This window comes from Xiphophorus maculatus, chromosome 12 (assembly GCF_002775205.1).
Source record: "Xiphophorus maculatus strain JP 163 A chromosome 12, X_maculatus-5.0-male, whole genome shotgun sequence".
In the NCBI taxonomy this organism is placed as follows: domain Eukaryota; kingdom Metazoa; phylum Chordata; class Actinopteri; order Cyprinodontiformes; family Poeciliidae; genus Xiphophorus; species Xiphophorus maculatus.
The window spans coordinates 9,562,568-9,579,793 of NC_036454.1; the positions used below are offsets into that span (position 1 = coordinate 9,562,568).

General features: G+C 36.4%; 1 protein-coding gene across 3 annotated transcripts in view; it reads right to left on the reverse strand.

The window, feature by feature from the left end:
* Positions 1–6,707: 6,707 nt before the first annotated feature.
* The window catches only part of LOC102227775 (transducin-like enhancer protein 4), a 39,936-nt gene continuing 29,417 nt past the window's right edge, over positions 6,708–17,226 (reverse strand). For all 3 annotated transcript variants that reach the window (XM_005800972.2, XM_023342970.1, XM_023342971.1), the window contains exons 10-20: positions 16,918–16,971; positions 16,664–16,816; positions 15,715–15,847; positions 14,740–14,927; positions 13,607–13,683; positions 13,240–13,489; positions 12,913–13,160; positions 11,976–12,123; positions 10,869–11,019; positions 10,136–10,212; positions 6,708–10,003 (exon numbers count right to left, since the gene is read on the reverse strand). In XM_005800972.2, coding sequence (XP_005801029.1) covers positions 9,896–10,003; positions 10,136–10,212; positions 10,869–11,019; positions 11,976–12,123; positions 12,913–13,160; positions 13,240–13,489; positions 13,607–13,683; positions 14,740–14,927; positions 15,715–15,847; positions 16,664–16,816; positions 16,918–16,971 — 1,587 coding nt within the window. In that variant the 3' untranslated portion in view covers positions 6,708–9,895. The remainder of the gene's footprint in view (positions 10,004–10,135; positions 10,213–10,868; positions 11,020–11,975; positions 12,124–12,912; positions 13,161–13,239; positions 13,490–13,606; positions 13,684–14,739; positions 14,928–15,714; positions 15,848–16,663; positions 16,817–16,917; positions 16,972–17,226) is intronic.

Sequence of the window (17,226 nt, forward strand, 5' to 3'; positions counted from 1 at the left end):
CCCGAGTGCTTTATTTGAGCTGAAGTACATTCTGCAGAGTGCAGGCTGAAGAGCATTCAAACCAAGAGCTTTTAGTTCATTTGGTTTTAAGAGGCTTCTCTCCTCCAACACTCCCACCTATTCCACTGGCATGCATAGAAATGTCCGTGACCTCCACTCAAATGGCTGCTCCTGTTTTCTTACGGAATATCAAATCCTCCACTTCGTGTGCGAACTATCACCCTCTCACTCATCTAGCTCTCTGTACTTTTTTATGACCTCTGGACCCTTCACAGCAGTGGCCGTGAAGTGACTGAATAGATGTGGTTTTACAAAAAGCCTCTCTATTTCGATAAAAATGGATATATTAAATACTTTAATAACTCAGAGGTGCAAGAAAATGACTGAAAACTACAAATGGCATAGAGAAGACAGCATACCTTTGGTCATAAAATGCATATAAACTGTTTGGTCACAAGTGGCAGGTCCTTATGCAGGGGTGTTGGTAATTATTTTGTATGTTTAAATACAAAAGGTTTAATTTGTTTTTATTTGTACTTATTTTCTCATTATTTTACACACACTGATATAGCTCAAGACCGAAAGATTATTAAAAGATGGCAAAATTTAACATTGATTTTGAGAGTGGGTGGGAATGCAGGTTAATTACTACCAATATCAGTTCATCATAGAGCACATTATGTTCACACGCTGAAGATTAAGAGCATGTAAAACAAAACTTTACATAAAAAAATTAAAAAAAAAATCATTTTGCACAGACTAACAGACTAAGTATATAATCCATTAAAAATTGTAGCTTCAGGGAAGATTTAGGAAAAATCAGAAATTCTGACTCTTGTTGACTAATTTCAGATCATCAGTTAAAGTATCTATGTTAAAGATAGTATCTAATGTTTTGTTTGTTATTGTGGGGTTGTTTTTTTTTACTTTTAAATGTACATTGTCAATAAAACGCTTCTGTACAATATTTATACCTTACAGGATTTTTAAAAATTTAAGGTTTTTACAAAGTCAACCCATAAAAAAAACCCTAATTTTTCTGTGCATCTGAGTAAATTTCACCACAAGAGACACAATTACTGATACAAATAATTGAAACATTCAAGTTACATTAAAGTAGAAAGTGGTTGAGTCTGAGTTGCTTGGACCTTCTTTCCTGATTCCCACTGGTATTACCTGGAATTTTGGATGTATAACAGGGTTAACTGGTAGGAAAGACCGCATTTAAGTCTTTCTGCCTGATAATGATTTTTGGTGATGCAACTGTTCTGCAGGAAATATCAATGGAAAGGGAAAATCATTGTAGCTTCCAAACAATTTTTTAAATCAGAACTTGTCTCAAATGATTGCTGACGTTTAATTATAGAATTTGATATTTCCAGTCTCCCTCACTCCTATTCAATAATGAGTGTTTTATTGTTGCCAAGTTTCATTAAAGGTAATGCAATATTCTCATATACAACTGAAACATTTTGCTGAAGCTATGCAGAATAAAAGCAAACACTCTGAAATGAAGGGATTTGTTCTAACAATAAGTAAAAAGGCAGAAATGAGGAAAAATAAAACATTTTGTCCTTCAGAAAATCTGATCAGTTCCTGTGTGGTATACGATGCATATGTACTTTGAAGTTTCTTTAGAGAGAGAAAGGATTAAACACTTTAACAACTTACAAAAACTGCACAAGAGCTTTTCAGTTAATTCAATCCAATCAATGCAGTTTCAGTGAAAAATAGACGGTGTTAAAAATAAACACGGTAAAAGCAGCATGTTCCACCCTCTCTTCATATGCAGCTTGTAAAGCTCAAGAGTCACTCACTAATCACCCACTAATTAACACAAACACACAGATGCATTCTCGGTGTGAGCGAGTCCCTCCCCTGTCTTTTTGGAACAGAAAGCTCTTATCTGTCTCTTTTTGGAAAAAGATAATGATGCTTGTTCCACAGCTCAAAGCTCATTAATGTATGACACAGCCCTGAATGTTGGATATCAAAGAGATGTACAGAGTGTGCCTCCCCACCCACTAATGGCCATAAACTCATTAAGAAGCCAAAGCAATTAATTAATCATCAGATATCCTTAGAACAGATGAAAAGTGCTAGCAACTCCAGCCTTTGTGCAAGCTGTCCCTTTAAATTTCACAAAATTAGAAAGCTTCTCACCAGGCCACCCTCACATTACAGGATCACCCTCAAATCAGATAAGCTGAAGGACATGATATCTTCTGTCTGCAGTGATCCCTCTCTTTTCAAAGATGCAGCGTGAAAATAGAAGCATAAGAAGGAAAATTAGTAAGTCAGATGTGAGAAGGACAAAAGTTGTCAGAAGTAATATACAGGATAAAGAATGACTCAAATATGTCCTTTAGCAAAAAATACAGCATTTGAAATGCTCCTTCAAAAGACAAGGAAATTCTACTAACATTGATTTATTTTGCTTGTTTTATTGAGTAATTCACCTGATTCAATGATTCATGCATTGACCTACATGGTTTCATAACCATGTAGGTCAAGAGGCAGAATCTGTAATGCTCAGCTGAAAAGAACATTTGTGACACACCAAAAGTATTTTTAAACATGATCTGCAATGTCATAACATGATGTAATATTCGACCAAAGCACAGGCAGCATCATTAAACACATATGAATATAGACAGTATGGGCAGTTGCCCAGGGTGGCACTAGGAACGTAGGCGCATTTTTACCTGATTTTAAAAAAGGGAGTGTAGTTATTGAAGTTGTGCCCTGAATGAGACTTCAGTGGAGTAGTCACCACTCAAGCCCATGTTAAATTAGCACACCATGCATGTTGAACAAGAGGAATCAATATTATTCTAAACTTGATAGAAAAAGTTCCTCAACATGATTCTTACTGTCTCATTGGTTCTCCTAAACAAGAACAACATGCAGCATTTCCAGTTTATTTTTTTATTATTTTGGCCTTCCAGGACTGAATGTGCATAAGTGATATCATGTGGGTTCTCATTTATGTTTTGTGATGTCCATCTTCTAGGTACAAATGTAATAGCTTAGCTTGTATAAGACGCAAGTAAAATCTCCATTCCATTGGCAGGTAACATGTTTGGCTGTGTTAGAAAAACTCATCTTTAGATGTATGTTTCTGGGATTAATTTTTAAACTTCGGGGAATTAAACTGATATTGACATGTTAATTAATGTTGCCTCTTAGTGGGTTTGTTTTTTGCATTATACCTGAAGAACTGTAATGTCCAAGTGAATAAAAAAGTTGCTGTAGGGCTGAATTCTTTTTTTTTTGTTTTGCTATAATCTGTATCCATAAGGGGAACTTACCATAAATGTTTTGAACTGTTGTTGGCTGCCTCCTCAATATCTTTTTTTTGTGGATCTCCACAGTGTGCTGTCAGTGTTTGAAAACTCTGAATTAATTAATGAGCTGCTTTGTTAGCCCTCTGAGGTTATAAGAGAATTGGAATGGGTAAAGTGGCACTTTGCTAACATTATTCCATCACACTATGAGGTCATGCCTGCAGTTATTGGGGGTTGCAAAAAGACGAGACAGTTGGCACTTTTCAGCATAAATTCACTTGATAGTTTTAAAACATTTGAAATATACTAGCTAAAACAATAAGCATATATGTAGCAACACATAAAAGCTTAAGGCACATTCTGATCATGTGTCCTGTTTGTTTAATCCAACTCGTGTGTTTGACGGTAAAGTGAGCAATTTGCATGCTGCAAGTGCTCTTACTATTTATTGTTGAAGTAGGGTTGCTTGTTCCCACATTGCATCCCAACCTTCCCTCCTTCTCATCCACTTTTGACTGGTTAAAGTGCTCACTGGAGAACTGCAGCAGGAGTATCATTCACTGGAATGGCAGAGCATCCTCCTCCACAGCCCTCACTTAGATCACTTAGTCCACTTTACTGGCCCAGTGCTCAGTGTTGCATGTACATAGCACGTTTACAATAGGGGGTTAAAACAAACGTCATTGTTCCAATTAAAAAAAAAATTATATCATAAAGAGAAACAAAAAAATTATTTATATTTTTGAAATATTAGCAATTTCAGTAATATCAGAATCGTAGCCTCATGAAAAAAGTGTGGACATGTAAAGAAAAAGGTACACTCACTGTACCATCTGTGCCATCTTTCTAATGTTTTGAAAATAAAAAAATAAAAAACTATTTGAATTTGACATCAAGTGCATAAAAGCCCACATAAGATTCCAGTCAATCTTTAGTCACTAAATAGGAACTATGTCCTTGCTTGGAATTAAGGAAAAGTAGCAGCCAGATACTGATAATAAAATGTGCTTGACTTCTTGGTTATCATCCGAGTGACTAACTCTATAAGAGCAAGAGGTTTGCCAGTCTGGATCATACAGCTACAGTATGTGTGTTCAATCAATTAATCAATAAAATTTTATTTGTATAGCACATTTCAGCAGCAAGGCATTTCAAAGTGCTTTATATCATAACAAACACAAAAACACAAAGTCATGCAACAAAGAATCAACAATCAAAACATTACGTTAAGTCAAGTGCCATCATTAAATTCGTAGTTGATTACGTTTCAAATACAGCTCTAAACAGGTGGGTTTTTACTCAAGATTTAAAAGAAGTCAGTGTTTCAGCTGTTTTACAGTTTTCTGGAAGTTTGTTCCAGACTTTTGGTGCAAAGAAGTTGTATGCTGCTTCTCCTTGTTTGGTTCTGGTTCTGGGGATGCAGAGCAGACCAGAACCAGAAGACCTGAGGAGTCTGAAAGGTTGATACAACAGCAGATTTTTAATGTATTGTGGTGGTAAGACGTTTAGTAATTTATAAACTTACAATATTTCAAAGTCTACTCTTTGAGCTATAGGGATCCAGGGTAGGGACTTTAAAACAGGTATTATGTGCTCTATCTTCCTGGTTTTAGTCAGAACGCCAGCAGCAGCGCTCTGTATCAGCTGCAGCCATCTGATTGATTTGTTGGGCAGATCTGTGAAGATGCTGTTGCAGTAATCAATGCGACTAAAGATAAACGCATGGATGAGTTTCTCTAGATCTGGCTGAGACATAAGTCCTCTAATACTGGAGATGTTAACACAAGACAAAGAAGGAAGACATCAGCAATGACCTTAGAGAGGAAGTTCCTTTTGCCCATCAATCAGGAACAGTTTAAAAGGCCATTCCCAAACAATTTAAAGTCCACCCAAATATCATTCACAAGTGGAAAACACTCAAGACAATTGTAAAATCCTGACACATGAAGGTCAGGCTGTGAAGTGCTCAGAAAAAAAAAAATCCAAAAGCTCTATCTCATATTTTACGGGCATCAGGTTAGCATGTTAAAGGTTTACACTACACACAGACTAAATAGCTCTGCTTCAAATAGGTCCTCTGCTCTATCTGAAACTCTGCCTTCAGGGAGTTATCTTATTGCTCCTCTATTAACACTTTAACAAAAATTTCACCAGCGTTGCACAGAAAAGTAGCTCAGATAACGAGCTCAGAAGATCTGCAGTTGCACCAGGTGTTTGCTAATTGCTGTGGGCTAGTCCGAAGAAGCATAGTGAGGGAGGAGTGCTGTGTGATGCAGATACTTGAAAACTAAGAAAACGCAGCTCCAAGGGAGAGCTGCGTTTCAAAGGCAGAGCTCAGTCCACACAGGCACAGCTGAATGGCTGCCACACCAAATTAGAGGAACATAGATTTTATATAATACTGCCCCTTCATAGTAGAAAATTCAAGCCAGAAACATGTGTTGCTTTAAAAAGTTCTGCAAATCACTTTGACTGATTTGATATTTGAATTTCAACTTTTCAAAAAACATCATAAGAACTGAAGAAATTTAATTCTGAAACATTGCACTGAAATTGTTAAAGAGACCAAGACACAATAATTAATCCACACAATAATTTAATAAAATCAATCACAGACTAGAAAAGAGAGTGAAGGCATTTTACACTGAAAGAATAAAAGCTCAACTGGTGACAGGTTTCTTTTAAATAATTACATTTTTACAGTCAAGTTGTAACACTTTCATGAGCTTAGTCAAGTGTTCTGTACATCATTAATTTATGGTATATAATGAGTATTTGATGTTGTGTAGCTCATGTAGCATTGAAGCGAGAAAGGTAACATTCAGGTTTGGATTTTTACATTGAGCACAACAAAAACACATTTCAGGTTTTCTGGATGAAAGCAGAAGAGAATCCAGTTCAACAGATAATCAATAGATTTGATAAACAGCAGATCATTCAATGACAACAACTTGAATAATTTAGCTTTAAATTGAAAAGTTTTGCCAGTTCAAGTACTGAAAGAAACTGCATAACACAAAGTCACAAATTATACTCACAAAAATGAATAAATATATATTGGTCTGTACGTAAGACAGTATGCAGAAGTGGCACAAAATATTGGTTAGAATATGAAACTTAAGCTTTTTAATTCTGCTGAGGTATCTGCAGTAAAAAAGGTAAATAATTATGACATGTCTTCCCTTTTTTCTGTTAGTAAAAGAAAACCTTTTTCTTCTTTGTAGTGCTAGAAATGATCAAATCTTAAACAAACAGATTCCATGCACAGTTCTCAAAGTTTACATACTCCGATCATGGGCATAAATACCCTTCTCTAATAATTTCTGTAAAATATATATCTTTTTACATTTTGTTAAAACTGTCACCATGTCATGACAGTATAAGACGAGACTGATAATCTGTGAAATAAATCTAGCTCCCAGTCCTAACTGCAGAAATACACCGCTTTTCAGAAACAACCAATCAGAAGAGGAGGAGGGTCTTAGCACTGTCAATCAGGCTTGTATGCATGCTGCCCACACCCTCCTCTTGCTCTCTGCTACACTACGACTTCTCCCCATCAGTAGAGTCTTCCATCAGACTACATAGATTAAGTATGACAGCGATGACGGCAAATAAGCGAGTTTTGCTGTAACGGTAAGGTGTTTATCTCCCATTGGCACATGTAGTTGCACCTACACAGGTAGAATTAACAGCACTAAGACTTTCCTCCTGGCTCTGATTGGTTGTTTCTGACCAGGAGCTGTGCATACATGTGGCAATAGTTATAGTGGGAGAAGGCAGAGGAGCTTGATTTCTTCACAGATTATTTGTCACGACATAGTGTTAGCTTTAGCAAATATGTAAAAGACATTTTTTCTTAATAAAAGTTACATACTGCAGCTTTAAAAGATTACATACAGTGGGATTGTTTCAGAGAACAAAAGAGAGATGCATGGATCAAATAGTAGTTTTGGACCATATTTATCAGTTTTATATTTTACCTCAGACACTCGTGTAGATAATGATATAATATGCAATGTTTTGATGACTTAACCTGCTGTTAGTCTACATGATTTTGCACCAAGTAGATTGAATACCATACAATAAAAGTAAGATTTGTATGCTGCCACTTAAATCTATGATGAACATTTGAAATGTTTTAAAAATACTCAAATTTGACTAGATTAATCAGAATTGGATTAATAATGATGTCTGACTGTGAGTATACAAGTTTTACCTCTATGTATCTTCTGAGACTGTGGCTACCATAGTTAGTTAAATTAATAATTATAATAATGACATTTGTAAAACAAAGTTACATTTGTGCTCGGAGTACTATTGAACAAGCAGGAGAGTGGAAAGGAAATCCAAGAAGCATAGAAGCATAAAGGCACTGTGTATTTTCTGTCTTTTTTTTTTTTACAAGAAGCTAACAGAACTAAATCAAAGTTAATCCTGTCCGATCACGACTACTTTTGTTCTTTTTTTATAGATAGAAAAAGAAAAAAAAGTCCACAACCAGAAAACCAAGCTCAAAAATGAGAAAGCTGACCTTCAAAACACCAATATATCAGTTTTACAGAAAAACTATCAGAGGCGAGTGAAAGAACATTCACAGGAGTCCAAACTGGGAGACAGAACCAAGTGCAATGGTCAGTCAGGAGTGAGGACACTGATGGCTGTCTCTGCAGTTTGCTCATAAAGCGCCCACAAGATCGAAACATACACACAAAACACACACGTGTGTGTGTGAACTTCCAGCCTCAAGCTGAAATACAGGAAAAGGCGGGAAACATAAGCAGGAATACTGGTAGAAAATACTAAGGGTAATAACCTGCATCTTAAACAATAGAAAACAGAAAATAACAAACCTCATCTGTTCAAATACAAAAAGGAATCTTTCAGCACATTTGGAAATTGTTTTTTTACACGTTTGTTTAATGAGTGCAGATAATACAGTTTAAATACATCACACACCTCTGTACAGTAGACATCTTGTTGTTTTTGGATTAGGCAAACTAGTCTTTACAATACAAGTCCTTAGGCTATGACAATTTCTTTTTTTCCTCTTCATTAGTGTGTTTATTTAGCGTGTCCTCTCAAAGTACTCCTTGAAGGTCAGCTCCCCGTTTGTTCAACATGTCGCCTCTCTTTGTCAGTCCTTGAAGGAGCTCAGAGATATTAAAGAAACTTTCTGTGATGGCTTTCACAACAAGCACCCCTCAACATGCAACTGTAATGAAATTAACTGTTGGTGTTTCTGGCATGTGGAAGGCTTTTCTGAGAAGTATTTAAGAAAACATGTAAAAGTTTAAAAGTTAAAAGTGAAGGGAACAAAATGCATCAACATAATAAATATGAACATAATGCCTTTGAAGCCCATGTTATTAAAATCATTTTGTCTTTCAAAAAGCCCCTTACATACAGATACATTGCTGGCACCAATAGTAAAAATGTGAAAACCCCTTTAAAAGAAACTAACCTTTTACTGCGGTAACATAATTTTACGGAGAAAAGACACCAACCTTTAATCTGAGTATTTGTTGCCAACAAACCCATAAATGTTGATACCCCTACCGTCAGTACTTTGTACAATCTCCTTTAGGCAACAGGACAATCTCTCCAGATGAGAGTCATTGGTCCTCTTTCCTGCTCTCTCCTCTTCAGTTTACTCCACAGGTTTTCTACAAGATTTAGATCTCAGAAGTAGGCTGAATTTAGCTGAGTGAACAATTATAATGTTTTGGATTAATATTAGCCTAAATGACCTAGTCGTGATGCACTACTTCTACCATCGTTGGATTTCAATTTAAAATGTCCATGTATAGTCAAAGAGTCAAATATTCAACAGCTGTAATTAAGTTTCTAGTGTATTTGAAAGATAAATGCCTCGTCAAGTTCACAGTTTCTTCATCATACTTAACAGTAGGCACAAAAGAAGTATGAGGGGAACCTGGTGCCACTAGTGGTTTTAAAAATAATTTAAAAACAATTTTTTAAAATAAACTGTCTTCATTGACTAAATTTAATGAGGAATTTTCTGTGTTTTATTTTTAAATGCGCTCAATAAAGATTGAATCATTTAAAGGCTTTTTACACATCTCTACTAGAAGAGCCCAAAAATTGGTCAGTGTCTGCAATTCCTTAAAAACAAATTTGCATGTGCATAATTACGACCCCTCTTTGTCATGTACCCTTTGAAGGCATAATGTCAATTCTGAGACGTAATCAGGCAGAGAAACTATGCAGAAATGACAATAAAAACTTGTTATAAAACATGTGCCATTCAGAACACCTAAGCTTAAAGCTAGATATGTCTAAATGCTGTAAACAATCAAATATAAGAGATACTTGTGTTAAATGTCATTTAAAGGAATGCTATCTGGCCAATTCAGACTTAGTGTACATAGACATTCTTTTATACTTTCACCAGCAGAACGGCACTTGAAAATAAAAGGAAGATAAAAAATCTGTGTGCTTTGTGCATTTTGATTCTCGACCAAACAGAATCAGGAGGTCAAAGTGTCATGGTCCCAGAACGTATTTGTGTTTGTTTGGATACATTTTTTATACTGATGATGGTGACTTTACGTCCAGATCAAGGATGACCTTTAAGTCCAGCTTTCCTAATAGATGACCTCGTAGACCGTCGCTTTTTTGTCTCCTGAGCCCGTCACAATGTATTTATCATCTATGGAGATGTCACAGCTCAGCACAGAGGATGACTCCTTTGACTGAGAAGGGGATATAAGACAAAATGTGGTTATATGTATTAAAAAAAGACAGCCTTAGCTCCAGGTTGTATTACATATATATCTCTCTAAACAGAAAATTCCTAGATGCAGGGGCTACTCTGTCCCTCTCACCTGGAAAATGCTGGCTCCATATGGAGTTCTCCATGCATTGAGTAGATTGTCTTTTCCTGTGCTCACAAACCACTTCCCTGCAAGGAACAAAACAGAACACAGTGAAAACTTATACATAAAAAAGAAAAAAAAATCAACCTTCTGTTTGTGAACATTGACATTTGAGTAATGATTTTATTCCCTATGCACTTCCCGCTTTCTTGTATTTTCACTTTGAATGTGGAGAACTTACACAGTCACATTTTTTGTAATACAGAGTTATCTATATTACAAAATATAGATATTTTAGTATATTGTTCTGTACATGCACGTGATTTTTTTTTTTTAGGTATGCAAGACCCCTTAGATCAGGGGTGCCCAAAGTCGGTCCTCAAGGGCCAACATCCTGCAAGTTTTAGTTCTCTCCATGGTGGTAGTAACAAAATTTTTAGCAGGTCAGTGTTCTTCTTAGGCCTTCTAACGAGACATCATTTGATCCAGGTATGTTAAACCAGGGAGAGAACTAAATCATGTAGGATGCCGGCCCTTGAGGACCGACTTTTGGCATTTATTTGCCTTAGGTGAACAAATAAATGTTTAAGCCTAACCAATTCAAAATACCGAGAATACTGGTTAGCGGTCCAGAATCTGACCACCTGTGTACACCTTTTTATGTCTAAATTAAGAAATAAACAAGGAAGCTTCATTTGATGACAGTGTCATTTATGTCCCCCTGACCTTGTTGCACTCTTACCACAGTGAGCAAATCTTAGTGAGAGCACGCAGCTTTCATGTAGATGGAGTTGGTACTTGTCAGGTTTGGTGACGTGCAGAACCTCTACGTTGCTGTTCTCCATCCCCACAGCCAGCCACTCGCCTGTCGGACAGTAACCCAGAGAGAAGATCTGCAAAAAAGACAAACAGTCCTCTTTTAAATATCTTATTATACTAAATAGGTTTTTTTCTTAAGGTTTTGTTGGCTCTAGTGTCCTTCATTTGAAAGTAGTTCGACAGGAAAGAGGGTAATGAGAGAGGGGGAAGACATGCGGCAAATGTCGCAAGGCCGGAAATTGAACCTGCAACTACCGCCACGAGGACTAAGGCCTCAATGCGTGGGTTGTCCTTTGCCCCTGCACCACCACAGCACCCCAGATCATATGTAGTGTTTAAAACATTCAGCATTGTAACGTCGAAAATGTGCTCATGAATATGTTGTATAAATGTGAAAACCCTGTAAAAGACTAAAAGATATTTTAGCTGAGAAATAGTGGGTGATAAATTTGCTGAGGCTGTAAAACTTTATCAGCCATATTGCTCCCTGTCTTGTGTTCCCTCTCTCTCAAATCTCTTTAATGCACACTCATGCCCTCATGTACAAACTGAGGTTGCGAAATGGGTCCTATTCAGGAAAATTGCTATAATGGTCTCTTATCGCTGCATTTCTTCTTACCTGAAAAAAAGTGAATTCTAACTGCAAGTATTATTGGTGTTAAAAGTATTTGAGGGCATGACAAAAATAGTCAGGCCTTCAGTGTGGGTTAAATGCTCTGAACTGAGCTGGTAAATTACTGCAATAAATCAAAAGCAGAGACGGTAATCACACACACTGCAATTGGCAGGGACTCGTCCATCGAAGTACAATTTTTACCAATCTGTAACATTTTTACTTTACAAGTAACACAAACTACTGGTACAATAAGTTTGATAATAACCCAGCCGTCTTTGCCCCAGTGCAACAGCTTACATTATGAATGTGGTAGAGGGACTGAGTTATAAAGAATTATATGAAGATATAAGCATAAAAGAGGTTCATAAAAATATTTAACACAGTATACATATTGCTTTGGCGTTTCTTACAAACCTGGGAAGTAAAGTCGTGTTGTTGCAGCTGCCGTCCCTCTCTCAGATCCCAGGACCGAACAGTGTTATCCAGACCTCCAGTCCAAAGTTTAGTTCCGTCGTTAGAGATGTCTATACAACTGGCTCCATCTGTATGACCCTGAAACTGCCTGCAGAGAATCATGCACAATACATCCATGTTATTTAACAATAATTAGTAGAAAAAACTAAAAAGTAGTTCATGAATATCCAAAAATAACAGCAGGTGTGAGGTTTCTGGAACATAACTGTGCCCAGTTGGGTTGAATTAGAACACATTTGTAAGCCATCCCTTCTTGTCCCACATCAATGTCTGACCTCACAAATGCACTTCAGGAAGAATGTGGAAATACTCCAACACACTCTTAAAGAGCAGATGAAGATGCAAATGCTACAAGTGGAGGACTGACGTAATATTAGCGATGCAGAATGGATGTCACTCAAGTGTGACAGAGTATTAGGGCCATATAAAGAAAAAATTAAAAACATAAAATTGTGAGAATAATGTCATAAAATTATCAAAATAAACTGTTATGAGAATAAAGTCATAATATTACAAGAATGAAGTCGCAGTATTACAAGAATAAAGTTATAATTTTACGAGAAAAAAGTAAAAAAAATACAAGAATAAAGTCATGGTAATATATGAAAATAAAATTGAAATAGTATGAGAATAAAATCATAATATTACAACTTTATTCTTGTAATATTATGACTTTATTCTCATACTATTTCAATTTTGTTCTCATATGACTATTTTCATAATATGACTTAATTTTTTGCAATTTTGTTACTTCATTCTCGTAATTAAAAATATATATATTTCATTAGCGTGGCCCTAAAACCGTGGTCATATTCAAGTTCATGTGTTCAGTCAAGGAAATACAATTGCTATACACTTTGGTTCTGTAGCCACCTACCGAACCAAAGTCTGGTTGTGAAGATCCCAGACAGCTATGTTTCCATCAGAGCAGCAGGAAAAGCAGACCTTGGAGTCAGGGCTGATGGCCAAAGCATAACACGCTGGTGCGGATGAAGTTAGCTCTGCTTTGATACGAGGAGTTGGTGTAGCCAAATCCCATATTGACAAAGTGCTCGCCTCGCCCCCTACAATTAGCGTTCGTCCATCCGGAAGCAGGCGACACGAGCGAATGTAGTTATCCCTGTTCTGAAGCAACAGAAAAACACTGTATTACATGCATTTACTGACACAGTCTGGAATATAAGGGTCAAGGCACAGGTCTTACAAGGCAGTCCAGCTGGGAAACAGGGGTCTTGTTACCCGGATGACTGATATCCCACACCTTCACACAGCCTTTGCCCCCGGTATAGACATGACGAGTCGGGTTACTGATGGTGACAGCACACACCACCTCTCCATGGCTGAGAGTATTGATCTGTCGTGCATGCCGTGGGATGCCAGGGCCGATCAAAGCATCTGGAGGAAAAGGCACAGGCTGCATTTGTCCATCAGCGCTCACATGAAAGGAATAAGCTCTGGAGGGGACAAAGAGTGGCAAGAAATAAGAAAGAGAGTGAAATGAAAGGATAACGACAAAATCATGTGTCTTTCTTGGTGTGTCTGACATTAACAACTGAGGTGAGGAAACCTACGGTTTTCCACCAGGAATTCCTGACAGGTTGGGAGGAAGCCCTGGGACACGGATGTGATGGTGAGGATCAAATCCCACCTAGTGAGAGAACGACAGTTCAACTACACACCACTGTGAAATGCTTTTGTTATATGAGTCATCTCTAATTAAAGCAGAGTTGCTTGAAAAATGTGATAATGAAGCTTAAGAGAGAACAATGCTAGAATTTTTCAGATTAAAAGCAACAATTCTTTAAAAAAATTCAAAGCTGAGAACTAAAGAGAACTATTTAAAGAGTTAGATAAGGTTGCAAATTTTATTTTAACAATTAATTATAGATATTTAAATCACTTTTTCAATGTGATTTAAATATCTACTAGATTTTGATATTGCTTACTTTAGGGTAAGGTGATGTAAATGGACAATAGAGACATTGTCATAATAACATTACACTTAATTAATGCCCAATTCGAAACATTATTAAAAAACACTTGAAATTATTCTGTCAAATCTAAGGAAAACTTAAGATTAGGATAATTTCTGTAGACCTTGAGAAATGCTTTCTACCACTCTCTTTCCTTGCTTTCTTTATTTTTTAAGGATTTTTTTTTTTCAGATAGAAAATTTTAGCTCTCTTTAAAGGTTAAAGCAGTTTTTTTCTGTTTGTGTTGTTAGTAAGACTGACTGCTCTCTTGCGGTCAGTGACCTTCACTCGACGGCCAGCAGCACACTACAAGATTCTAAGTCAAATTTTTACATCAAAGACAAATACTGGAGGTTGCAGACAAAACTCTGAGATCTGCCATCAAATATCTGAGGTTAATCTGATATGAGGTCATCTGGCTGAAGGCTTTAAAAAAATCATAATCAATGAGGTTTTAGTAGACAAGTTACACAACAGACAAAATATCTACCTGATGTTTAGAGGAAGTTGCTGACTGATTTAAAGGCAGAAATAAGCAGAAAACTGTGAAAAGCTTGCTTGCACTCAGGAAAACATTTTAATAACGATTGTTTTATTTTCTGTTAACTCAATATTTTAATCACACAGCTAAAATTGATTCAAATGGTTTCTCCATTATTTTACATGTTTCTGTCTTGAACATGATCACAGATACAAATTCAGGATGTGTGTTTCTGTGAAAGTTCTGGTACCACTTGCGTGCGTCCATATGCCGCCACGGCAGCAGCGGCCACTGCGCTCATCTGTGGGGAGATGTTGTGGAGGCCGGAGTAGGCGGCGCTCGCTCCACTCAGCTCTCCGTTCATGCCGGGGTGAGGAACCATTCCGAACGGTCCGGGGTACGAGCAGGGCACTGCGAGCGGCGTCCGGAGACCGGAAGCTGGAAGACAACAAAGGCAGAAGTTACAATGGTTCCTGACACAGTGTGAGGACAGGTTTAGTAAGACGCAAATTCCTTAGTAGACTTAGACTTACTTTATTGTCATTGCATAGACACAACAGTGAATTTGGCAAAAAAATGTTGTTGCTTGGATACCAGAAAACACAGAGAAAGTGTGACTATATATGCATACACACACATATAAACACATACATACAAGTATTACTGGTGCAGGTACAGGTGAAAAACAGAAAAGAAAACTAGAATAAATATTACACAAATAATACATTGATAAATATATAAGAGTATAATATATAAGAGTATAATATATATATATATATATATATATATATATATATATATATATATATATATATAAGAGTACTATATATATATATTATACTCTTCATTCAGTATGAAAACATTAGGAGAAATATTTTTAAAGCATGATTAAAATTGAGGTTTAGATTAGATTAATTAATTAAAAACAAACAAAAGAACATGGTCTACTTCTTCAGATACAGAAATATTTCAATATGTTTTTTATATTCTGAAATATAACATGTAGAAATGACATAAGAATTATGAAAGATCATTTCAACTTCTTGCTCAAAATTTAGCTTTGTCTAAGAAAATAAATATACTGGAAACATTACAATGTTCAAACGCTATGTACTCAAATCTGAGGAAGGCTTATTGGTATTAAAAGTTCTTTGTGATTCCTTTTGACTTCCATGCTTCTCGTTGCTGTAAAGATGCTTTATGATCAGCTACGATCAGGACTGACCCAGCAGCTCGGCTCCTGTGGGTTTACTCGGTGCAGGCCTCAGGCCAGGGGTGGAGGTGCTGCTGGGTGTGGGAGCCTCAGAGCGGGATGTTGGGGTGCTGGACTTAGACACAGGGGTTGTAGATTTTTCATTCTAAATCAAGTACATCATAGAAAAAGAGCAAATTACTAGAAAAAATTTAAATTCACATCTAGAAAGGATGCAAAGCAATCCACAACTTAAGTAGGAAAAATATATATATGGTAAAATAATTTTTGTTCTGAAGACTCTTTCTTAATTACAAAACCCACAAACAAAACAAGTATACTAAAAAGAATACTTATTTAATTTTAGAGGTTTAAGTATCAGGACATAACATAGCTCTGAAGTTCTAAAACTTTTTAAATCTAACTGTACTACATGATAGATGCAGTAAAGATTTTTGAAGTAAAATGAACCTTAAATAAAGATGCTGTAAGAAAGTAAATAACTGTAAACTCAAATTGTAGAGCCACTTAAAGTATTGTGTCAAGTCAGTGAGGTTTGCCGATTTGTTTTTGCACAACTCAGATAAGGTCCCATCACTTCAATTGGGTCTAGACTTCTTTTATTTGACTCTAGAATCATTTAATGCCGCCTTCCTCTGAGACACTCAATGACTAAAGTGCATTTTGTTAACCAATCTTTTGGCTTTTTTTCTGCTAAAATCCTATGAAAGGAACAAAAGTGTTCTTTATTTGTCATCTGTAATCTGTTCTTTGTATCTGATCTCCTATGGTTAGATTTAAAGCATTTTAGAACCTGGTGAAGTCCAGAAAGAGTTTATTATATCCTGATGCATTAAGATATTTATCATCAAAACATTTCTTCTCGACTTACAATGATTTGCTTGAATGTTTACACTGATATAAATATCTTTAAAAAAGAATTTAATCAGATGAAAAGACGGTAATTCCCCAAATGACTCACCAAATTAATCTCTTTGGACTTGGATGAAGGTGTGCTGCTGGAGGAGGCGATAGAAGAAGGACTCAGGGGGGCATCTTTCTTTAGCAGGCGACTTTTGTCCAATCCGTTCTCCCGAGGAGAGTGGGCAGGACTTCCTCTAGGAGAGGTAGGATCCTGAGGTGGGTGAGCCCAGATGTTTTCAAAGAAACAAGGTTACATGTTTAACAAATGAACAGAAAAACATGGCATCTTAAGAACAAAAAGCTTCCTGGTACCTCGTTGGAGACGTCTACTACCAAGTTGTCGTCACTCTTTTCTCCATCACTTTCCTGGGATTCACACAGAAATGTAGCTTACATTTTTGAAAAATCGAATGAAATAAAATATATAAATAACAATATATTGTTTTACTGTACAGAATAAAATGGCATCACAATATTTTCCATTCAGTCTGCTTTAACTTTTTGCCTTTGACAATATAAAAAAACATAAAAGGACAAATTAAAAGCTAGTGGCTTCACACATGAAAAGCTAGTTCTCCCAAGCTTTTCTCCAATTCCTTCCTCAGCTCTTCAAAACAAAGT